This window comes from Canis lupus, chromosome 22 (assembly GCF_011100685.1).
Source record: "Canis lupus familiaris isolate Mischka breed German Shepherd chromosome 22, alternate assembly UU_Cfam_GSD_1.0, whole genome shotgun sequence".
In the NCBI taxonomy this organism is placed as follows: Eukaryota; Metazoa; Chordata; class Mammalia; order Carnivora; family Canidae; genus Canis; species Canis lupus.
Genome location: NC_049243.1, coordinates 51,636,696 through 51,658,486, shown reverse-complemented (window position 1 = coordinate 51,658,486; position 21,791 = coordinate 51,636,696). Strand labels below are relative to the sequence as shown.

At 35.9% G+C, this 21,791-nt stretch overlaps 1 protein-coding gene across 8 annotated transcripts in view; it reads left to right on the top strand.

The window, feature by feature from the left end:
• The window catches only part of FGF14 (fibroblast growth factor 14), a 601,957-nt gene that overhangs the window by 482,203 nt on the left and 97,963 nt on the right, over positions 1–21,791 (top strand). For all 8 annotated transcript variants that reach the window (XM_038569993.1, XM_038569988.1, XM_038569992.1 and 5 more), the window contains one exon: positions 4,997–5,100. In XM_038569993.1, coding sequence (XP_038425921.1) covers positions 4,997–5,100 — 104 coding nt within the window. The remainder of the gene's footprint in view (positions 1–4,996; positions 5,101–21,791) is intronic.

Sequence of the window (21,791 nt, the reverse complement as noted above, 5' to 3'; positions counted from 1 at the left end):
ATTTTAGTAATCAAATTTTCAATAGCACTGAGAATAGCTAATAAAGGAGACTGTTTTTGCATTTGGTGTTACTATGTGAAATGTCAATATTTTTCCAGCCATTGCATTTACTTTTTAGATTTTGGAATTTGCTTCATTTTAAATTTTTCTTTCAATTTAAAAATTTTTCTGTTTGCATTTCCTCCTTTTAAATTTCTAATCTTTTTCTCCCTTTGTGTCTATTATGTTGTCCTTTTGTCCTTTTAAACTTTTCCCTATCATATTTGTTCACTGATTCTCTGTCATTGTTGTTTATTTCCTTCTTCTATTTAGAAGAAGAGAAGGTAAAGCAGTTCAAACACAAGGAAGAAAGAGAAGTTATTTTTACTCATAAGACTGAGGTCAACCATTGTTTAGTTGTTGGGATTTTGCTATTAGGTTGAACTTTTTAAAAGTATAAGTCCTTGACTATCTTTGATCTATAAAAGATGTCAGTTTCTTCTAGTTCAAGCTAATACATGCATGTCTGCTCATTTTCTTCTCCCTATCTTTAACTCCTACCCATTCTTTGACAAAAGGCACTCTCTTTCGTTTATGTCTTATTCTTGTGGGGGTCATGGACTCTTGAGACTTGTAAGTGCTGGTGTCTTCAATATTCTCTGATTTCCTTCAACAAAGTCCAGTGGAGCATGAGCACTAGTTTTCCATAACTCTGATCATTGTAAAATTAAGACATTCTGACTTAGAAGTTGAGGCCATGCCTTATGACCAGGTTTTTAAGAAAGGAAATAAACCATAGCTATATGAAAATGATGTTTAGTTGAACTTCTCAGAACAAATAATTTCCTTCAAAGTTTTTATGTATTTTTTCCTGTCTTCTTTGGTTTTTGTAATGCCAAACAAGTTAGTTGTTTTAATGATGGAAATCAATATTGAATTAAGAATTGTTAGGTAGACACCATCTTTTATAGCATATTACTTCAGAACTCAATAAGCAGCACGATATTTTCTACACTGTGAAAGTGCAGATGTAGGCATTAAATGCACACACGTAATTATATCTGGTTATCTGAAGAATATTTAACACTAAACTGGAAAGCTGAGACACTAAAAGATACACAATCTTCTGTTTTATAAATGTGTGAAGCTTTTCTCCTGCTGCATAGCTGCATTAGAAGAAACAAGAATCTTGGGGCAACACTTGAAATCCTCTCTAATCCCCCTATGTGCTGATGAGGAATGAGGAGTTCCTGTGTACAAGCAAACCAGAACCAAGTCATAGCACCCACACTCTTGGGGCTTGCATTCCTGTGCAATAACTGGCCCATAGCTTCTTTACTTACAAGTTCTGTTGGCATTTTATGTTCATGTTTAACTAGTTAGGTTAGTTTTGTTAGCATTTCAACATTTGCAAAGACATAGCAGAAGAGAGCAAAATGGGGTATGATAAAGATTCTCTCCTCAAAAGGCTATAAAAATTGTATGACCATAAAATTTAATAAAACTTGGCAGGACTTGCTTTATAAAAGCAATGGGAAATTACTAATTAACACTACTTTTGTTGCCATCACATTCGTAAATGAAAACCACACTGTTTTTAGGTAGAACTTAAGATTATTTCCTTTTCTTTGGTTCATTACAGCAGTCTTAGGAATCTTGAGAAAATCATAAGCTGTGAATAGTATTCTATAAAAAGGGAGGGAGCACTAGAGGTGCCGGCAGGCAAGTCCTAATGGGAGCACAGTCCTTTCATTTGAGGAAGTGTGTGATGTAGCAATTCACAGATGCATTGCAGATTTTTGATAATTCTTTGAATATAAAACAAAGATTAATCATCTGTAAGTAGGGGAAATGAGAAATAACCTAAAAGTCACCATGATGCCCCCCTAAAAATTACCAAATGACAAAACTGAGGCTTGAACCTTCAAATCTTTGTGATTTGAGTTGTATACATCTCCCACAACTAAACACGAGCTTATTTAGAACTAGGTAAAGTCAGAACCACCCAACTAAGTTGCCTTTGCCAAAATTTTCAGATGAGTTGAAAAGAGAGGGTATGGCCAACAGGCAGGTGAACCTGACATACTAAAGTCTTCCCAGGGCTTTCTAGCCTCAGATTTAGAAATCTCTGGGAGGAAAGATGGCAAGACGATGGTTGATAATGGATGATTGGTTCTAATAGAGAAGATACTGTAGCAACTTGAGTGTTTATTGGTTTCCATGTTTTCTGGAAAGATCTTTAACAAGAAGAAGTGAGTATCCAGATTACTTCATCATCATACGTATTTTCAAGGGTGTTACTTGTTTAAAATTATTCGAGCTTCCCATCTACCTACTAAATGTTACCATTACTATGAACTATGGCATTTGATTAAGAGGTGGTTTTCTTTTCCCCCAATTGGCTTTTGGGGATGCCATGAGGTTTTCCTGTGCTCTTAAACTCAATACTTCCATTACCAGTCTTAATAAATGCTACGAGCAGAATAGGACTATAGAAATATCAATATGCTAGTAACTATAGCAATATTAAAATTTCACATGAACCAGTTCCTCTCACCTTAGAAATTCCAGGCCTGATAATCTAATGTGTAAAAAATTGCCCACCACTCACATTGATCACTTCTGCACCATCTTGGGATGGTGGTTTTCACTTCAGCTGTACTTCTGGGTCATTTGAGGAACTTAAAAAAAAAATCCTTATTCTCTAAACCCTAACCCCACCTCCAGAGATTCTTATTTAATTTAGTCAGTCTGTGGTTGGGCATGGCTGTCCTCTTTTATGAATACAGCTAGTTTTAAAGTATAGCCAGGGTTGAAAATCACTATTATATGGAAAACTAGAGTATTCCACAAATAAAGTAGCATGTACATCTTATTATTCTAACTCCCCTAGGCTTTGTAAACATTGCTTTATAATTATATAAAATACAAAAGGAATGGAAAAATATAATGATGTCTCAATTAATGTGGATATCTGTAGTTATAATTAACACCATGGATTCATTATGGTCAGCTCTGAATGACCTCCCACATGACAGTGGTTATATGGATTCACTTTGTATTGTCATTGTATAAAATTCTAACATTTTATAATTCAGGTCCCAACAAAAATCTTAGGGAAAAAAAACCAGAATTTTTTTATGGTCATTTTAAACTATCATCTATAATTTTTCTGTTTTCCATATCACATTATTTTGGTGATTTCATGATGTTCTTACTTTCTAGAAGTATAACAACTGGCCTATATCAAATATACAGCACCTACAAATACCATTAAGAGTATATAAAGATTAGAATAATTAAGTTTCAGAGGGTTAAGTTAGAATAGTTTTCAAGGAGAGGCGTACAATTATGTTTTTCCTCCAAAACTTTTGCACACCAATCAGGCATTGTTCTATAGTGCCCATCTTTTCAAAATATAAGGGAGATGGGACAGTTTAGGTGTTCTGGCTAAGAATGCAATGGTCAATGGCCCTTTCCCATGAAGAAGGAATACTGAGTTACAATGACACAAGTACCTCATACTGCTCAATGACTCCCACTTATGTTTACTATTCAAGTAATAGAAGTGAGCAAGCATAAGCCTCATTCTTCCATAACATGAGCCCCTAAAATCCCATGGAAGATGGTCCAGTGTTATTTTGCATTGTGAAAGCTAATATCCACCTAACCATATACATTCCTTGAATATTCCTGTAGGAATAATTATCTACATCCATGGCCACCATGTCCTTTCATCAGAAACATCTTGAGATCTTGGGATCAGTAGCATGTAATAATTGAAAGAGAGGGAATAATGGCCCCCCTCATTCTGAGAAAACATATGGTGCCTCAGAATTAAATAGAAACTAATTTATAGATCCCATTTTTAATTATGTTCTTAGTAGACCCATAAATTGAAGTCAATGTTGCCTATGTTTTTACAATTATTTATCTTTTTTGGAATATAGTTAAGAACTTGACCTCAGGTATTTTGTTGACTTGTTTACTTCAGCATTTCAGTACTGTTGTTGCCTGTGCTGGGCTGGTCCAGTTGCTTGGAATTAATCTTCCATTAAGACCTTGAATGGAAACAGATAACCACACTGTGGATAATTAACAGTCCTCTTATAAGTGCATCCATAATAAAGTCCCCCAAACCATCAATAGTTATTACTAAGAATGGTGCTAGAATACTTACTGAAGAGCCAACATATAACCTTGGCATGGAAACCTGTTACGGGGATGTTAAGGTTTTTCAGAACATCAATGATAACATTGCTTTCTGTACTATGTGAAAAATATAAAAATACATTCCTTGTCAATAAAGAAAGAGATGAAACGTGGAAATATAAATGAGTATATTTATAGATGGGGTATATCCCTTAGATGAGGTAAATTGAACACTTTTCCCTCTTTTATTTTTATAGTTTTATGAGATATTAGTAAAGACAATGTCTCTCTAAAATGTGCATGCCATTCAGTATGATTAGTTCTTTCTAAATTGAGCACATTGGCAGGTGCACATCTTTTCTGGGCTCTGCTGGCATCTCATATTGGTTCAGCAAGAGTAATTCCGTTTTGGAATTACCTTTTTAACTTCTGGCCTGTCCTACATTGCAGTGATAAAGCATACTTTCTGCATGAAAGACCAGAGTAAGCATTCAACTTGGACTTTTAAAAATTCCACTCTTTGAGAATCTTCAGAGCTGATTTCTTTTGGTATCAATTGATGTCAGAGACTGTGATATGGGAATCATGATTACAGGCCTGATTCTGTTTATTATTCTATCAGTTCTTCAGAATGGTATAAGCAGACCGTTAAGATGTACAAAATGAAGCTCAAGTGTTAATTTTACCCATTATAGAAACATTTTAATTATAAAGAGAGAAATAAAAGTTAATTAATTGGAACTTCTCAGAAGTTTGTAACAAAGATTATTATTTTTTTAAATAAAAGAAATGAGGGAGGGAAAAGTGATGGCAAGGTTTTTGCTTCTCTCTGCCCATTCATGACAGGCCATGTTTATCTTTACAGCACTGTTCAACCTCATACCAGTGGGACTGCGCGTTGTTGCCATCCAGGGAGTGAAGACAGGGTTGTATATAGCCATGAATGGAGAAGGTTACCTCTACCCATCAGTAAGTAACATGCCAAAGATATTGGTTATTCATTCAATGTTTGCAAAATACCAGTAGCAGCAACAACAAAAATGAAAAGAATCTGTATCTATTGATTCTGCCATTTTTGCTTTAATATTTGATCTCTACTACGATGCTATATGGGCTGTTTATTCATTATTCATCAACATTTGATAATATCAGTATATCAAAGAGAAAAGTAATATTACTTCTTAAAGTTGTGCATTTGCATATTTTTAAAAAATGAACTAGTTTGTAGAAAATTGAGTAATTTCAAAAGAATTGATGTTAATATGTTTTTTATTTCTCTTTAGAAATGTACTTGTCTTAGAGAGTTTATAGTAGAAGATTATTTTGTAAAAAGAAGCAGAATAACATGAATTCTAAAAAAGAAAATTTAAAGAGTGTAGTTCTTTTAAAAATAGAAATTCAAGTTGTATTAATGTTTTACTGGGGAAAATACTTCTAATATAAAATGTATATTGTATTTAAATCTAAGCAAGTCTTCTTTGTTGTGTGTTAATGTGTACTAGAAGTTGAGTACCTTTTTAGCCATATGACATATTCTGGAATATTTACTATTTACAAATAATTCACACTCAGATGTGTTATATCTATATATTATAGTGTAGTTAGAAGTAATTTCTGCCACAGGACCAAGCAATAGGGACCTAGATGGAAGTATTTCTTTTCACTGTCCTCTGAGCAGAAATTGCCAGGTTAAATTCATGGTGCCTCAGAGAAAAATGCTCTTATCTGGGTTTGCATGTCATCTTCATATAATTTTTTAAAAACTCTGTTGTTGCTAAATATTACCATCAAAAAACTAAATGTAAACGTATATACAGACTCACACACACACACACACACACACGCGCGCAACTTAAGCAGAAATATTCTCTGGGGCATTTTCTGGAGCAAATCTGGGAAATCCTGTCAAATAAAATGAAATTGAGTTGCGGATTCCCTCTGCGGTGAGCTGGAAAATGTTCTTGTTATTCTGGAAGCTTCATCTGAGTCCCCTGAAGGGTGTTCCTGCACATAGACCTGGGCCCTACATTATGCAAATCGCATTCTGTTGCATAAGATGAATATTCAACATTCCGAGACCAAGATTCAGCTAGAATTCCCTGTCCCCCACTTTAGGAAAAATATGATTCAGACAAAGATTACTTTCTGGAGATGCTTTCATTCAGATACAACTCAATTTTATTGATTTGACATTTGTTCTGTTATTTTTGTTTCTTTCTTTTCCCGCAGGTAATCTTTGAGATGCCTAAAAATTATTAGCTGCAGCATCTGCCATAGCCTCTAGTTGTCTGTTCCTATTGAAGATTTTATTACATTGTTTGTTATGCTTTGATACATGTGTTGATATCAGGGGACATGTGAATGTTTATTTTATCTTTTTGCTACTGAGGGAGGTATTTTCTATTTTTTTGTGATGAGGTTGCACATGTATACCTTTTTTTTTTTTTTTTTTTAAGGAAGGAAAATCATCTTGAGTGTGTGTCTTTGCCGAAAAATACAAGTACAGGTTATGTTTAGTGCAGTCAAAGGAGTACAATAGGAATAGAAGTGAGGAAGGCACTAATACCCAGTCTGTGAAGCCTGCAGCCCAGGAATCAGGTCTCATAAGCTAGCTATGGGTGACAGCATCTACCCCAGGATTTGTCTCAATGACAGCTTCAGGATTATTATTGAATAATTATTCACTACTCTCACCTCCCTGGTTTTCCAGTTCCTGGGCATCTGATGCTCCCTTTTGGTGGCTTGGTTCTCTGATTTACAGATGTTGGCTTTCTTCTCTTCCCATCTTCCCATTTTGACTCTTTGCTTTGAATCCAGAATCTACTAAAAGGCACTCTATTTGCCCATCCCCTACCCTGAGAGATCCCCACTGCCTAGGCCAGGCCCTTACAATCTTCAGCTATCTTGTAGGAAAAGGACTTAGATACAAACCAAATGTGATTCCCAATCTTTACTAATACTCTATAGTTCAAGTGCTCTGTTTATTTCAATATAATGAAATGTGAACTACAAATATTTCAGTAAAAAGAATATATTTCCGTAGTCAATCATTTATTTCACAGTGAGTATCTGCTAAAATAATAATATAGCATAATACCATTTAACAATTGCCATACTATATAAATAATAAGTCTACTTATATAATAATAATAATGGCTAGTATTTATATAGTACATCTGCCCAACCCTGTTCCAAGCACTGCACAGTTTTACCTTATCTAATCCTATTAAGCAAACACTGTTAAAATGATCATATTGATATACAGAGAGTTCAAGAATAGGGGTGCCTGGGTGGCTCAGTCAGTTAAGCATCTGTCTTCAGCTCAAGTCATGGTCCCAGGGTACTAGGATCTAGCCCCTAGTTGGGGTCCCTGTTCAGTGGGGAACCTGTTTCTCCCTCTCCTCCTTGCTTGTGCTCTCCATTATCTCTGTCTCTCTCCCTCAAATAAATAAGTAAAATCTGGAAAAAAAAAAAGAATCTGTTCAGTCTCCCAGGTAGTAAATAAAGAAGACAGGATGTGAGCATTATTAGTCTGACTCATTAGCTTACTGTTTCACTATACTACTTCCATGTGCCAGACATTTTTCATCATATGATCTGGCACCTATTCTAACAAGAAGGTATAAACGCATGATGATGTGATGAAAACCTTTAGGGAATTGTTACTTAGGGAACAAACTTCATTTCAATTATTAAAAAGTATAATTTGAGACATAATCCGTTTCCTTTGGAGATTCTCAAATTTAAAAAAAAATCGTAGAAAATTACATCTATCTGGAAAAAGTTTGATATTATTTACTGAATGTTTAAGATTCTGAAAATTTATTACATGTAACATTTGAAATTTAAATTTAAAAAACCATGCCAAACATGGTTAACTCAACTAAAAAGTTTTGAAGTAAGTTAGGTAGGTGTTATAAAAGGAAACCTTCAGTCGACCTCAGGTTTAAAGAAAAAAATAATAAAGATTAAAGTTTTGGAAATGAAGCAATCTGTTTTAAGCTTATACCCACTTTCAAAAGATCAACTTAATGTTTGCATGGTGTAAACTAGTGCCTATTAGAGAGCAATTTTCTTGAAGATCTGTAGGTTTAGAAGATAGGAAATAAAATGCTCAAATCTTTCAAAAATGAATTCTGTTGAGTGAAAAACACACTAGTATTTTGACTTGTGGTGCATATTTCTCTATTTGCAGTGAGGATAACTCTTATAAGCCCCTGCCATCCAAATAACGATATTCAATTTGTTAGATAATTTCACCTGGGGGGGCAAAAATGTATCTTGTCTGAAATGTAAATAGCCACATTTCTGATGCTGAAGGAACATGTTCCCCGTGCAGTCTTTCTTTGATATGACAATAGTCATTTCTTTTGTGGTCATAATGATCATAATATATTCCTTGAAGGTGTATATCAAGAGATCTAATGTCAGATATAAACAGTTTGCTCAAAGGTAGAACAAAGGCTACAAGGTCATAGAACAGAAACTGACAAGGAAATACTTATGTTAAAGAATTTGTTCAATATGATGTTTGGGAAAAGTGTATTTTGACTGATTATAAACTGTCTATTGAGCTGTGAGGAGCAGTCCACTTTTTTTTCAAACAACCTGTGACATTGAAACACTAAGAAAATCCTTCATAGAGAGACATGGTTTGAATGTAAATTTGGAACACTGAAGAAAAACTTAGGATGAAAGGGAAAGGGTATTATTCATCATTTAGGCAGAGATAAAGATGAGTTGAAATCAGAATGTAGTTTTGATAGGAGAAAAGAAAAAGAAGAGGAGGGAAGAAGGAAAAGAGATTGATGGTGGGTAGAGCTCTGGGCTTTTCTGGATCACCTGGATCCCAGATCCAGCTAAGACCTGTGTTGTCATGCCCCAGTCTCTGCATCTCAAGTTTCTCATCTGTAAAATTAAAAAGTTTGCCTGGATGCTTAAAGTTAATTTGGGAGTTAAACTTCTAGTTTTAGTCTGATTGATTTTTCTGAATGATGAGGTATATGACATACATAAAATGTACAAAGATCCATTATTGCTGTCTTATAAAAGGCTGGCATTTATGAGAATATTATATCCCAAATGGTGCTGTAAATGTTTCTGTTACCCACATGCAGGCATCTGGGGCTGCAGTCAGCCCTGGTGTGCTCCCAAGATCAATATTTCATCTGATTTTCTTAACCCAGTGATACAGCAGAGAGAAAGACAATCCTTTTTCATGTAGGTTTTTTAAACGAATAAAAAAAGTACACTGCTACTGTGGTTTGTAAATATTTGGACTCAGAAGAATCACCTGGGAAGAGGAGGGAAAAGGTAGATTCCTTGGATCAGACTCCAGATATTTCAATTCAATAGATCTTGTGGGAGCCCCAGGAATCTATAGTTTAATAAGGATCTCCCTATTGCCCCTACCTGCCCACTGGTAGGTGAGTCAAAAGCTGATAGCCCAACAATCAGCAACCACACAGCAAGCATTATTGCAATGGCTAGTGGGAGAGATGATGGTAGCTTTAGACCAAGGTAGTAAGAGTAGGGTTGTTAGATAGACTACCTAGGCACAGAACCCAACACTGAGGCAAATAAAATACTTGGTTTTCCTAACTTCCTCTGCCCCAAAATTGGAATCTATGGAAATGTGAAGCAGTATCTGCACTCTTCTTCACTACTGCAGCAACCAGACTCTCAATACACAATGAACATGAGCCAGGAGGAGGGATGAAATGATCTTTAATTTAGGAAAACAAGGTAAATGCTGCATATTCTGGACAAAGCATGTTCAAGAACTTCAAAGTCTTACCTACTTTACATGCAGTAGTTTTCCTATATTGTACTCACATCTTTCAGAAATTTTTCATGAGCTTCTACAAAGGAGATTGTGCCTTCCCCCCTCTGTGCCAGTAAGCATCTTTTATGTGTCTTAATTTGTGTTGCTTCAGCTTCCCAAGGCCTCTCAGACAGGAAAGCCCCAGAGTCCCTGCCTCCTTTACCATCAGTCACATGCCTTCCTTTTGGGTTGATAGCTCTAACAAAATGGGATGGAACAATGCTATTTTCCTCTTGATATTGTTCGCCTGATCATTGCTCAAGTTTGTGGTTCAGAAGTGGAACCAACTTGTTTTTAACACAGTATGATGCCTAATTTCCTTCAAAATTTTCTACTCTTCCCTGAGAGTTACTTATATAAAGGAACACACAATCATTTATTTACCTGAATCTCTATCCTCATGGAGTGTTATGTGAGTCTTTTAGCCATCCTTGATACTCGTCCTATCTCCCAATAGCACTAGGGACATCCATTCTCAAGAAACTGCTCACCGTGTATCCTAGTGCTGCTTGGGTATCTGTCCATGCCTCCTGGCTTTTTTTTTTCTTTAGTTACTAGGTAGTCCATGGGGTTAATCAAGTCACCTGAACCACAGTGACCACCATTGGCCATTATTAACATCTGATGTTAAACCAAGTCTTCAGTAGCATCTGAAGACTGCTCACCTGGGGACCAGCCTTTCATACTCTGACCCCTGGGAGCAGGGAGGCAAAACTATAACCAATCATGAGTCTGAGTTCATCTGGTTACAGAGGTGCTCCTTTCAGAATGGACATTTTTCCACCTTTCATCCTTCAGTCCTGACTCTCTGAATGGGTCAGTTTCTTTATTTTAAAAAGTGTATTAAATTTGAGATGATTATTAATATCTGTTATTCTAATAATCTATAACTCTACATGCATTTTCTTTTGTACAAACAATATCTAACACCTTTTGAGACTATATATACATATATACAATTTGTATATACATATATTTGTGTGTGTTTCATTGGAATTATATATTGTGCTCTAATTATACACACACTTATTCACGTGATTATACCTTTGATCAGAGTGTTTTTATTTCTTTTTATGAAATGTTAAATAATAGTTCTTAAGTTTACACATATTTTAAAGCTTTACTTGCTCTGCTTAAAAAATATTTCTTTTTTCATTAAGTTTCCCTGTGGTTTCTCCCACATTATGACTCAGTTGGATATATCGCCCAACTTGAAAACGGCTATTATCCTTTCTTGGTATTTTGGCTAAGATAATTTATAGAAATGAGGAAGCAAGTATGGCACTTCAGTTAATTTCCCTCCAGTATTCATGTAATTCCTACGATGCTGAACACTGATGCACAGAATATAATTGATTATGACAAAGGCAAGGATGCTGTCATTCTACTTAGGGTTACTTGCCAGAAGGAAAAAACAATGGAGAAACAAATGCAAATGGTAGGTCGCATGTAACTAATTTTAAGTAGCCTTTTGGGCAAAAGAAAAATGTGAAACACTCCATGTTAGGTTGAGAGTAGGCAATAAAAAGGAATAAATGTATTTTTAGGCTATCCAAGTTTCAGCGCCACTTTATGCAGTACAAAGGCGGAGACTGGGATTCATGGGGAGAAGATACTGAAGCTTAAGAGGGAGAAGAAGGAAAAAGGAACATGGAAAGAAGATCACAAATAAGCAGTAGGGAGATTCATTAGGCAGCATTAGGGAAGAAGGAAAGATAAGAAAGAGAGAGGGATGGGAGGAGCAGATGGCAAAGGGAAAGAAAGAGGGGAGACACCTCAGAAGGAAAAGCAAGAGGGAAGGCCATGTCTTCAGCTCACTCCATCACCTTCCTGGGAACCCCCTGCCCCCAGCTGACTCCTGGCTCCAGCTTCCCCCTCTGGGATGGAGAAAACAAGACCCTCCCTCTTGCAGCCCAGTCTGGGCTTTCCAACCATACCCAAAATACCATCTCTGCTCCAACCCCATGACCATTTTCCCCTATTTCTCTTTCCCTTAGCCTCCTTTCCAGAATGCTGGCTGTGCCTGGTTAATGTTATTCTCTAAGCAAGGAAACAGTATGGCCAGATTTGGCTTCCAAAGGATTATACCCGTGATGGTGAGGATTAGTGGAAAGGCACTAATGACAGTGCGTCCATGCTGCAACAGGCCACGTGAGGGATGCTAAGTACATACAATAGGAAAATATTCAGCCTTAAGAAGGATGATTCTGTCATTTGCAGCAACATAGGTGGACCTAGAGGATGGTATAGTAAGTAAAATAAGTCAGACACATAAAAAACCTGCGTGATCTTACTTGTGGAATCTAAACAAATCAAATACATAGAAGCAGAGACTTGAATAGTGTTCACCACAGCCAGGGAGGTAGGGGAAATGGGCAGGGGGGAGAGAAAGAGAGAGACACCCAAATAGGGCTTGCAAACTTACAAACATTTGTTTTGTTTGGACTGCATAAGTGCACACACGTGTGCTCTCTGTGATCTGATGGCACATGCGCTCTACAGGCTACATTTTAACCATAATGACAACCTCTCCTGAATTTTTTAAAGGAAGATAATGCACATCTTAACTTTGTTTCTGGGTCTGGAGACAATGGTATTGGTAGCACCTGATTTTAAGGGACTGGAAAGGATGGGAGATAGTGAAGTGTTTCTGAGGAGATGTAGAAAGAAGTCCATGGTGGTCTGGGTACAGAGGTGACAGAGTCAGAGCTGGCTCTGGAAGGACTGACTCAGAACCTGGTGGTCTGTGGTGCTTCTTACTGAGAAAACAAAACCCAGAAGGAGGCATGGGTGGAGGAACCTGCCACATTGAGTTTGGGACGTGCTCAGTTTACCTCCACAATATCCAGGTGGGTTATAATCCCACTGGACCACTACTGGATGATAACAAAGCTTCTTTACCCTGAAAGAGCCATGTCTAGGGGCTATCTTAAGAATGATGTGCAGATAAAGAATTGCTCTGTGATGGATGGTGAGTATTTTCCTTTTCTTCCTGAATGTAAGACAAATGATGAAGAAATTGTGGGGAGTCTGCTTCAGCATAAGTGAATTTAGATATTAGAAAGAACTTTATAAAATAACATGACTACTTGAGGAAGCTTTCTCATGTATTTTCCTTAATTCCTAAGTATAAAGAACCAGTAGAGGCAATTTGGGATACTGGGTAATAAAAGCAGACTAGCCAAGTTAAATTTGTAGTTTGTGTAAAAATGATGCTAATGATATGGGAAGGGACTATCAGTTCTTCAGATATTCTCATAGTGGTTCACAAACCTCAACATACATAAGACTTTTTCAGATAGCAGTGTAAATAACCAGATCCCAGGACATTAGCCTGAAAGATTCCAATTCAGTGAATCCAAATGTCTCAAGAATCAGAATTTTGAATATGCATCCCAGGCATTTCCAGTGCAGGTGCCTGAAGAAGCGCATTTTGATAAACATGGGTCTACATCACTGTCTCCAGACCCAGACATTGAGATTAAATGATTTTATATTTACCACTGTTGTTGATGATGATTACAAATTCACGGTCCAGGTCAGGCCCTTGCAGTAAGCAGAATGACCTGGTCATAAGGAATGCTAACCTTTCCTGTTGACCAGGTGAGCCAGCCTGTCAGCAAACATAGAGGAAAGCCTTGTCTGTGATTGCTCTGCTCAGTCTGGGAAAGAATAGGACAAGAGATGTGTCCCTGAACTTCAAGATGATGTGTGAAGAGACAGGAATTTTGCTTAGAATCAACAAAAAAGAAACAAAATAAGACATTGGATTTCAAACCAAGAGCACAGTTCTGAAAAGGAAAAGGGGTCTCCACTATGTAAAGGTCAGGGGAGAAATTGGCCTGAGACAGTTGACTGGGGGGCCATGGGGCACCTGCTGAGTTAAAGGGCTCAGGCCATCAGCATCCTGTCAGAGCAGGTTTCTAAGAACACTGCTTGTTCTTGTGCTTGGCCCACCTTTGAGTTCCTTTCCCAGGCCCTGTATAGAGAAAGGGCTGATCCTACATGGATCCATCATTATACAGATTCCTTAACTACACAAAGCCTGCAATACCTACCTTACAAAAAATAAACTTGTATGTCCAATAACAAAAGGGTCTGCAAGAAATATATGGAAACTACTTCTACTCAATATAATTACTCAATGCTTCAATGTAGGCTAAAGGGTCACATACTTGGTGGGGATGTCTATAGTCACGATTTTATTTATTCACTCCGTCAAGAAAGACTCTTATATGCCTTCCACTGACAGCTAATGTACTATATGTACTAGGGCTTCAAAGATAAGTGAAAAATTCCTGATTTAAAAACAACAAAGGATCCTGAGCACCCAATGGATAGGACATACATCTTGACTCGATGAATTCTAAGGCTCTATCTTGACTCAGAACCTATGATTCCCTGATTGTACATTTTCTATCAGTCCTTCATTAGTCATGGATATGTAGGAAGTCTTAATGTGTAGTTCCTGATTGATTATGGTTAAGGCAGAATAAATGTCACCAGCAAATTTTACTAATTTATTCCTCAAGTGCCCTTCTATTCATGATATTTATTATGCATGACACTTATCTTTTTCCCCACTGGAAAACATGAAGCATCAGCAAAGAATATAGGAGTCTGTTTATTTCTGAAGTTAGAATTGCAGAAAAGCACTATTTACACATTCCTTTCCTGAACGAGCTTGATAAACCCACAGAGACAGAACTTAGATATGCAATGTCTGCATTCTAACATGGTTATATTTGCATTAATGAAGTGAGTGGTAATGTCTTCACCTTATGAGGGAAGCTTGGAGCAAAAAAACTAAAGCCTGATTTCTGGTAAATGCTGCTACCATTTAAACTTGAACTTTTTTTTTAAGATTTTACTTATTTATTTGACAGAGAGAGAGAGAGAGAGAGCAGAAGCAGGGGGAGGGGCAAAGGGAGAGGAAGAAGCAGACTCCCGATGAGCAGGGAGCCTGGCTAGATCACAGAACCCTAGGATCATGACCTGAGCAAAAGGCAGATTCTTAACCAGCTGAGCCACCCAAGTGCCCCTAAACTTGAACATTTTAAAGCAAGCACATGCATAAAGAGAATTAGAGAAAGGATTTTATTATTTCAGTATGTTCATGAAATGACATCAAGTACTTGGTTTTTTATTTCCTTTTAGTGTCAAAGAAAAAAATACCATTGCAGTTTGCCATTTTATTCTGATTTTTCTCCAGGGTGAAAACTATGAAATACTATAAAGAGTAACAAAAGGTTTGATTGAAGTGTTTCAATTTTTTAAAATCCCATATTCATAGAGTGCAAATAATTGGTAATACATAATGGAAGAAATTTTTGCAGAGAAAACTTTAAAGACTACCTGAGAAATGATAAACAGTATCTACTTAAAATGATAAACAATATTTGAAAATGAACTCTCTTTTTTCATTTTCTATATAATGAAAAAAAAGACAAACAAAACCCCCTATATAAATGCCAAGGCCCATATTCCATACAGTGGATAGCAAATCAGCTCTAACAGTAAAACAACAGTTAATAGCTAATAAAGTTGAGGGCAAAACTCTGCTTTTTGAAAAATTGTTTGCATATGTGGGAAGCTCATGATTGAAATTGTTACACATTATCCACCCAAGTTGAGTTGTTGGGTTTTCTTTCTGATTATTTTACTTTATAAGGATTCTTCTTACTTCTGGCATGTGAGCTACCTGCCTGAGACTCTCAGAATTCTGAGATTTCATGAACCACCAAGTTCATGGTGGGCTTGGGATAGGAATTTCTCTCAGTTTGGGGTGCCTGGGTGGCTCAGCTGGTTAAGCATCTGCCTTCTGTTTAAGTCATGATCCCAGGGTCCTGGGATCAATCCCTGCTGAGCAGGGAGCCTGTTTCTCCTTCCTCTGCTGCTCCTCCTGCTTGTACTCTCTCTCTGAGTCAACTAAATAAATACAATCTCTTTTTTAAAAAGGAGTTTCTCTCAGTTTCCTCAGTGCAGTTTATATCTCATTTTTAGTCACTTGGGACTAAAACAAAAGATAATTTATGAAATAATTTATAGCAATATGAAAAACTATACTTTTATTTTTTCCTGAGAAAGAACTAAAATCACTTTTTTTAAACCAAACTGGCTGTTGTTCTTCTCCATATGTTATATACTAATAACTGACAAAATCATTCCTTTGGTGATCATTTTCCTTGTTACCTCTTCTTTACATTCTCTGTTTCCACTAGTTTTATTTATTTTTCAATTTTTTTTGGAGTTTAATCTTTTTTAAACTTTTTATTTAAATTCAAAGTAGTTCCCATATAGTGTATTATTAGTTTCAGATGTAGAGTTAAGTAATTCATCAGTTGCAAAGAACACCAGTGCTCATTACATCATGTGCCCTCCTTAATGCCCATCACCCAGTTACCCCATCTCCCCCTCACCTACTCTCCAGCAACCCTCAGTTTGTTCCTTAGAGTTAAGAGTCTCTTGTGGTTTGTCTCCCTCTTTGTTTTTATCTTATTTTATCTTTTCTTCCCTTCCTCTATGTTTACCTGTTTTATTTCTTGTTTCCCCTAGTTTTAGAATTATAGTATTATCAAAAGAATGATGATCAGTTATTTGACTGAAAATATTGGCCACGTTTCCATTTTGATATTACCTGTCAACCAATATTGATGCAACACATTCCTGAATCAAGAGAAATATGGTGAAAAAGGCAGAAACAACCCCTGGCCTCATGGAACTTACAGTTTCTAAGATGTGAGTTCCATGTACAGTGCATTTTCACTTTGAAAGATTTCCTTGGATTCTGGAAGTGTGTTTTGTGCCCTGAGCTACTTCGGGTTTCACTGAATATTGGCTATTTGTCTTAAGGTAATGTATTCAGTTTGGAAGGCTAGTTTACGGAAAGGTACATAATACATTTCCAAGCAAGGACTTAGTAGATCTCTTAAAAGTTTTATTTGCAGTTAGGTATTGGTTTTAAGGTATTATGACTATATGAAGTGAAGAGAGATAAATCACTTTTAATAGGCATGTCCCAACCCATGCAAAAGCATCATAATTGGTTGCTATTTGCTGTCCCAATAGAGGCAGAGACTGAATGGGAACAAGATATTTTTGGAATTGCTACATCTCTAACAAGGTGGAAATATTTTATTTGGTCCATAATCCTAGACCTAGGCCACCGTTTAGCAGAAATGGTTATGTGAGCAAGCAGGGAACATTCTACTTTCCTTTTAAGCTGGTACAACTAGTGCCTAAAAGCACTAACCTGACAAATGATGAGTATTGATTTATGTCATGGGAGGAGCTTCTACTCATGTTATTTAATGAATTAACTGTGAATCCGCTTCACCAAGGCATAAGGACAAGCATTAATTGTCAATGACTCCCTGTTAATTTAACTTCTCCAATTAACGCGTCTATCTTTCAACTATGAACCCTTTATAACTTTGTTTCTACTATCTAAACCTTAGACTCAGTGCATGAGATCCTTGTCATTGCAAATTATTTTCTATGGTGAGCAATACTCTGTTATGGTTCAGGAGTTTTGGTTTCCTGGGCTGTTAGACACAGCTTTGAAAAAGATCAATATTGGGGATGCCTGGGTGGCTCACTGGTTAAGCATCTACCTTTGGTAGATGATCCTGGAGTCCCAGGATCGAGTCCCACATTGGGCTCCCTGCACGGAGCCTGCTTCTCTCTCTGCCTGTCTCTGCCTCTCTCTCTCTCTCTCTGTTTCTCATGAATAAATAAATAAAATCTTAAAAAAAAGAAAAAGATCAATATCTTTCTTGCTTGTGGGTAATAAAGAGTAAAATTATAACATAAAGATAATTACTTTGAGAATTGCCTATTGTGGTATGAGAAACAATGGTTTTTATTAGCAGGGACATTATTTAATGTTCTGTTAAATTTGCCCTAATTTTGCTCACAATGCAAAGATACAAATTCATTTACAAGTACCTCCTCTATGTTCAAGACTTATTACTCATTATTTTTGCTATTGTGTTAAATGGTAAAATGATGGTGAAAAAGTCATATAACTTTGGAAGAAATCATGACATCTACTGCGTTATTATTTAAATATTGTGATGTAACATTTTGCTTTTTATCCTGTAATTATAAATTAATGTTATCAAAAGAAGCCACGGAAAATTGTTTTTGTATCAAGAATTTGCAATTTGGATAAATTCAACTACCATTTAAAGGTGGCCAGGATGCCTAACTCCTACATTATTTTTATTCTAAGACCAGTCAGAATTCTATATTACTAGAAATTGATAACAGAAGAATCAACTTTCAAACTGTTCAGAAGTTCTCTAGACAGCTTTTAGTTGGAGCGAGGTAAGAGGCATTCTCCTAATGTCCATGGAGAAATAAACTCTAATGTGAAATATCATATTAAAATAAAGGAGGAAGAGATTGGTCCACAGGTGCCATGCTGTTTTTCTAATGCAGTATGAGGCTTTTGAAAGACTTTTATAGACTAAGCAAAGCCAAGTATATACCCAGAAGAATTGGCAGTGAACCTTTATTTAATTTAAAATTATATTACATGAGAAGACTCACACATTGAAATGGGAAGAATGACCTTGGGCAATAGTTCTTCTGTGTTTAAAAAAAAATCAAATAACACCTTGTAGGAACTTAAATGCAGACAAAGTTCTTATTTTTTATGTATCATTCATAGAGAAACAATAACCAAAAAGAAAGAGAGAAAGAAAGGTAGAAAGAAACCATGTCAGTAATATGTGATCATTTAAAAAGCACATGGTATTTAGTCAGACTTTAGTTTTCTGAGCCACAAAATCCAGTCCTGACTTTATTTTATTCCTGATGGTCAGTCTTTGGGACCAATTGGAAATTCCTTAGACTCGTTATATCATGAACTGCCAGGACCAAAATATCATGTTATTTAAAAATTTTTATGAATAACAACTTCATTATATTTTACATTTCTAATATGACTGTGGAAAACTATGAAGTGCGGCATGCTGTAGCAGTTAATTTCAATTATCTAATATTCCAATCATTTTATTAACAAGAGACTTGCCCAAGGGTCTGCTGAAACACTGCATATCTGGCAAATGACTATTTATTTTATAATAATAATTAAATTATTTATTTAATTGTGTGTACTAATCCATCCAGTAGTAGCATGATAAAACTACCTTAACCATTCTGTTCAATACTTATTTGTATTTTCTACTGATGTAAGTGTTCTACCTAGAAGCAATTGGTGCTTTAAAATAACTTTTTGCTCTGGAAGAGTGGTAGTTTGCAATATTGGCTACTTGTGATTTACATTTGAGAAGGTGGTGGTGAGAATAGAAATACAATAGGGGAAGAAACATAATGCCCAAGTTCACAAATGTAGAGAATGGGAAGGTCAGAGTCATTTTAATGTATTAATTAATTATCCTTATGAATTCCACTTTAAAGTGAGTTTGTTAAGGGTAATTCAGTAACTGAAGGGGTGAATGCAGAGAACCTGACTATGTAACCACTGGGAAAAAGTAGAATTATTTTACCATGTGCTCTGTGTGGTGTACCAGCAAGACATACTTTTTCCCACCCAAAGAAAATGGCACACACATAGAAATTCATATTCTACTATATACACACTTATTTTTCTCTTCATTATCACTTAGATATTTTTCTGCATACTTATTTGTGAAGTACCATGAAAATCCACCTTTAGGGAGATTGTGTAAGATCTTCTGATATTTTTAATTCTTCAAAGGAAAATGCCTTCTATAATGCATTTCTTAGATGGACAACAGAGTGGGATTGATAGGTGGACAGGTATAGTGGGAGGAGAAAAGACCCAACTCAGAAGACTAAATGAAAACTGGCAATGCCACAAGCACTAATTTAAGCATTTAGGACATTCTGAGTGACCTTGAGATTTCCGAATGACTTTTTATAGCACACGGATGACATTTAAAATGCTTTCCTAGGAATAGATGAAACAATTATGTTTCCTTTAATCTTCTGATATTGTGATTATGTTCTGGCAGAATGATGGCAATTAATTACATTAGGTCAGCGAACATCGCCATGCCTATCACATACATATTAAGAACAAGTCAGAATTCCCCAGCTGTGCGGTTGGCCTGGTGGGCACAGTGCCAGTAGCAGTAATCTCTCTGACACTTCTGCCATGAAGCAAGCCTAGTGTTGAAAAACTAGGGTAGCAGGAAATGAGGGCATGCTATTTCTCCTCTCTGGTCTATCCCGGGATCCGCCTCACAAAATTTTAGGAAGACTAAAATTATGATAATTGCAAAGGGAATTTCTCTTTCTCCATGGGTGTATACACATATTTGGTATAATCCCCAATAGAGTAAAGGTGATATTCAAATATGCAGTCCTTCAAATTAGTGCTCACACAAGTTTGAATACTTGTAAGAGAGCTGCAGATGTGATGGTTTTCTACATTTTTCTAAGTTTCATAAAATGTAATGAGTTTTCAGAAGAAATGAAATAGCCTTTCTTGTGTAGTATTCCAGTTATTAAACCTAAGCTCATAAGAAAGAAATTCTGGAAATTTAATGTAAAAAATCTTTATTTTTTCTTTTTTCTCTCTCTTTCTTTTTTTCTCTCTCTTTCTTTTTCTCTCTTTCTTTCTTTCTTTCTTTCTTTCTTTCTTTCTTTCTTTCTTTCTTTCTTTCCTTTCTTTCTTCTTTCTTTCTTTCATACACTTTACAACTCCGTTCACTTCATTGGTAGACCTGAGGGTTTCTTTATCTCGTGCCTGCAACTGTTATTACTACCTTGCTGTTAGTATCAAATGGCTTTCACTCTGTCACTGAAATGACCTAGAAACAGTCTTGTGAAAGTATATCCCATAAAATAACATTTTAATGCCATACATTTTTGTCCTGAAACTAGATAAAAATGTCAATATAGTATAAGTAAGTGTATAATAAAGCTAAAAGTCTGTGCATGATTCTAAGGGGAACTTGTTACTACTTTTGTTAATATATTGACTTGAAAACTAATTAAATTAATTCATTGTGTGGTTTTTAAGATTTTGAAGATAGGGTATTACTTCATATTGATAATGACTTCAGTACAAATTTATTTCAAATGGTGATAATATGTATCTTATGTCATACCCTTAAGATGCCATTTTATCACCTCATTTGGAGATGACCAACTTATCCCGGAAAGATAAATGTATTTTTTATCACACTGATATTTTGAAAATATAATTTATTTAATTGTGATACATCTCTGGGTCTCCCTAAGAGTGATCATCTATTAAAAAGTTTACCATATTTCTATCTGTATTTGCATAAGAGAAATAATGATGTTGCAAAGAATATACTAGTATTCAAGTTGCTGGTGTATATGAATTATGAGGAAAGTATTTTATCCATATTTAGCTGTGTTGTTGGTTTCAATATATTTCCCATGTAACACTTGTAATCCTGCCATAATGAAGGAGTGTATAATTACTTTCAGCCTATTTAATGTATACAAAACAATCAGGATGATTGAAATGTTAGTTTTCTTTGTAAAAGATGCTGGAAAATATTAAGGGGGAAAACACCTACTTAGTTTAGCTAAACTCCCTAAAAGTTTAAAGGGAGTAGGCACCCAGATAATAATATTTCGATCCAGTTCCATTTTCCTTCCTGCCAAAGCCCTTTATGAGGTTAGTACTTATCATGCACTTAACCCATGTGCAAATTTTTACTTATAATTTTTATTAGTGATGCTTCAATTTCAGATACATGGTCAGGATGATCATGATAAGTGCAGGAAAAATAAAGCGCCACTTCAGATTGTGTAGTTTTATATCATTCTTCTTGGAAGGTATAGTTTATTTCTAGTATTCTTTTTT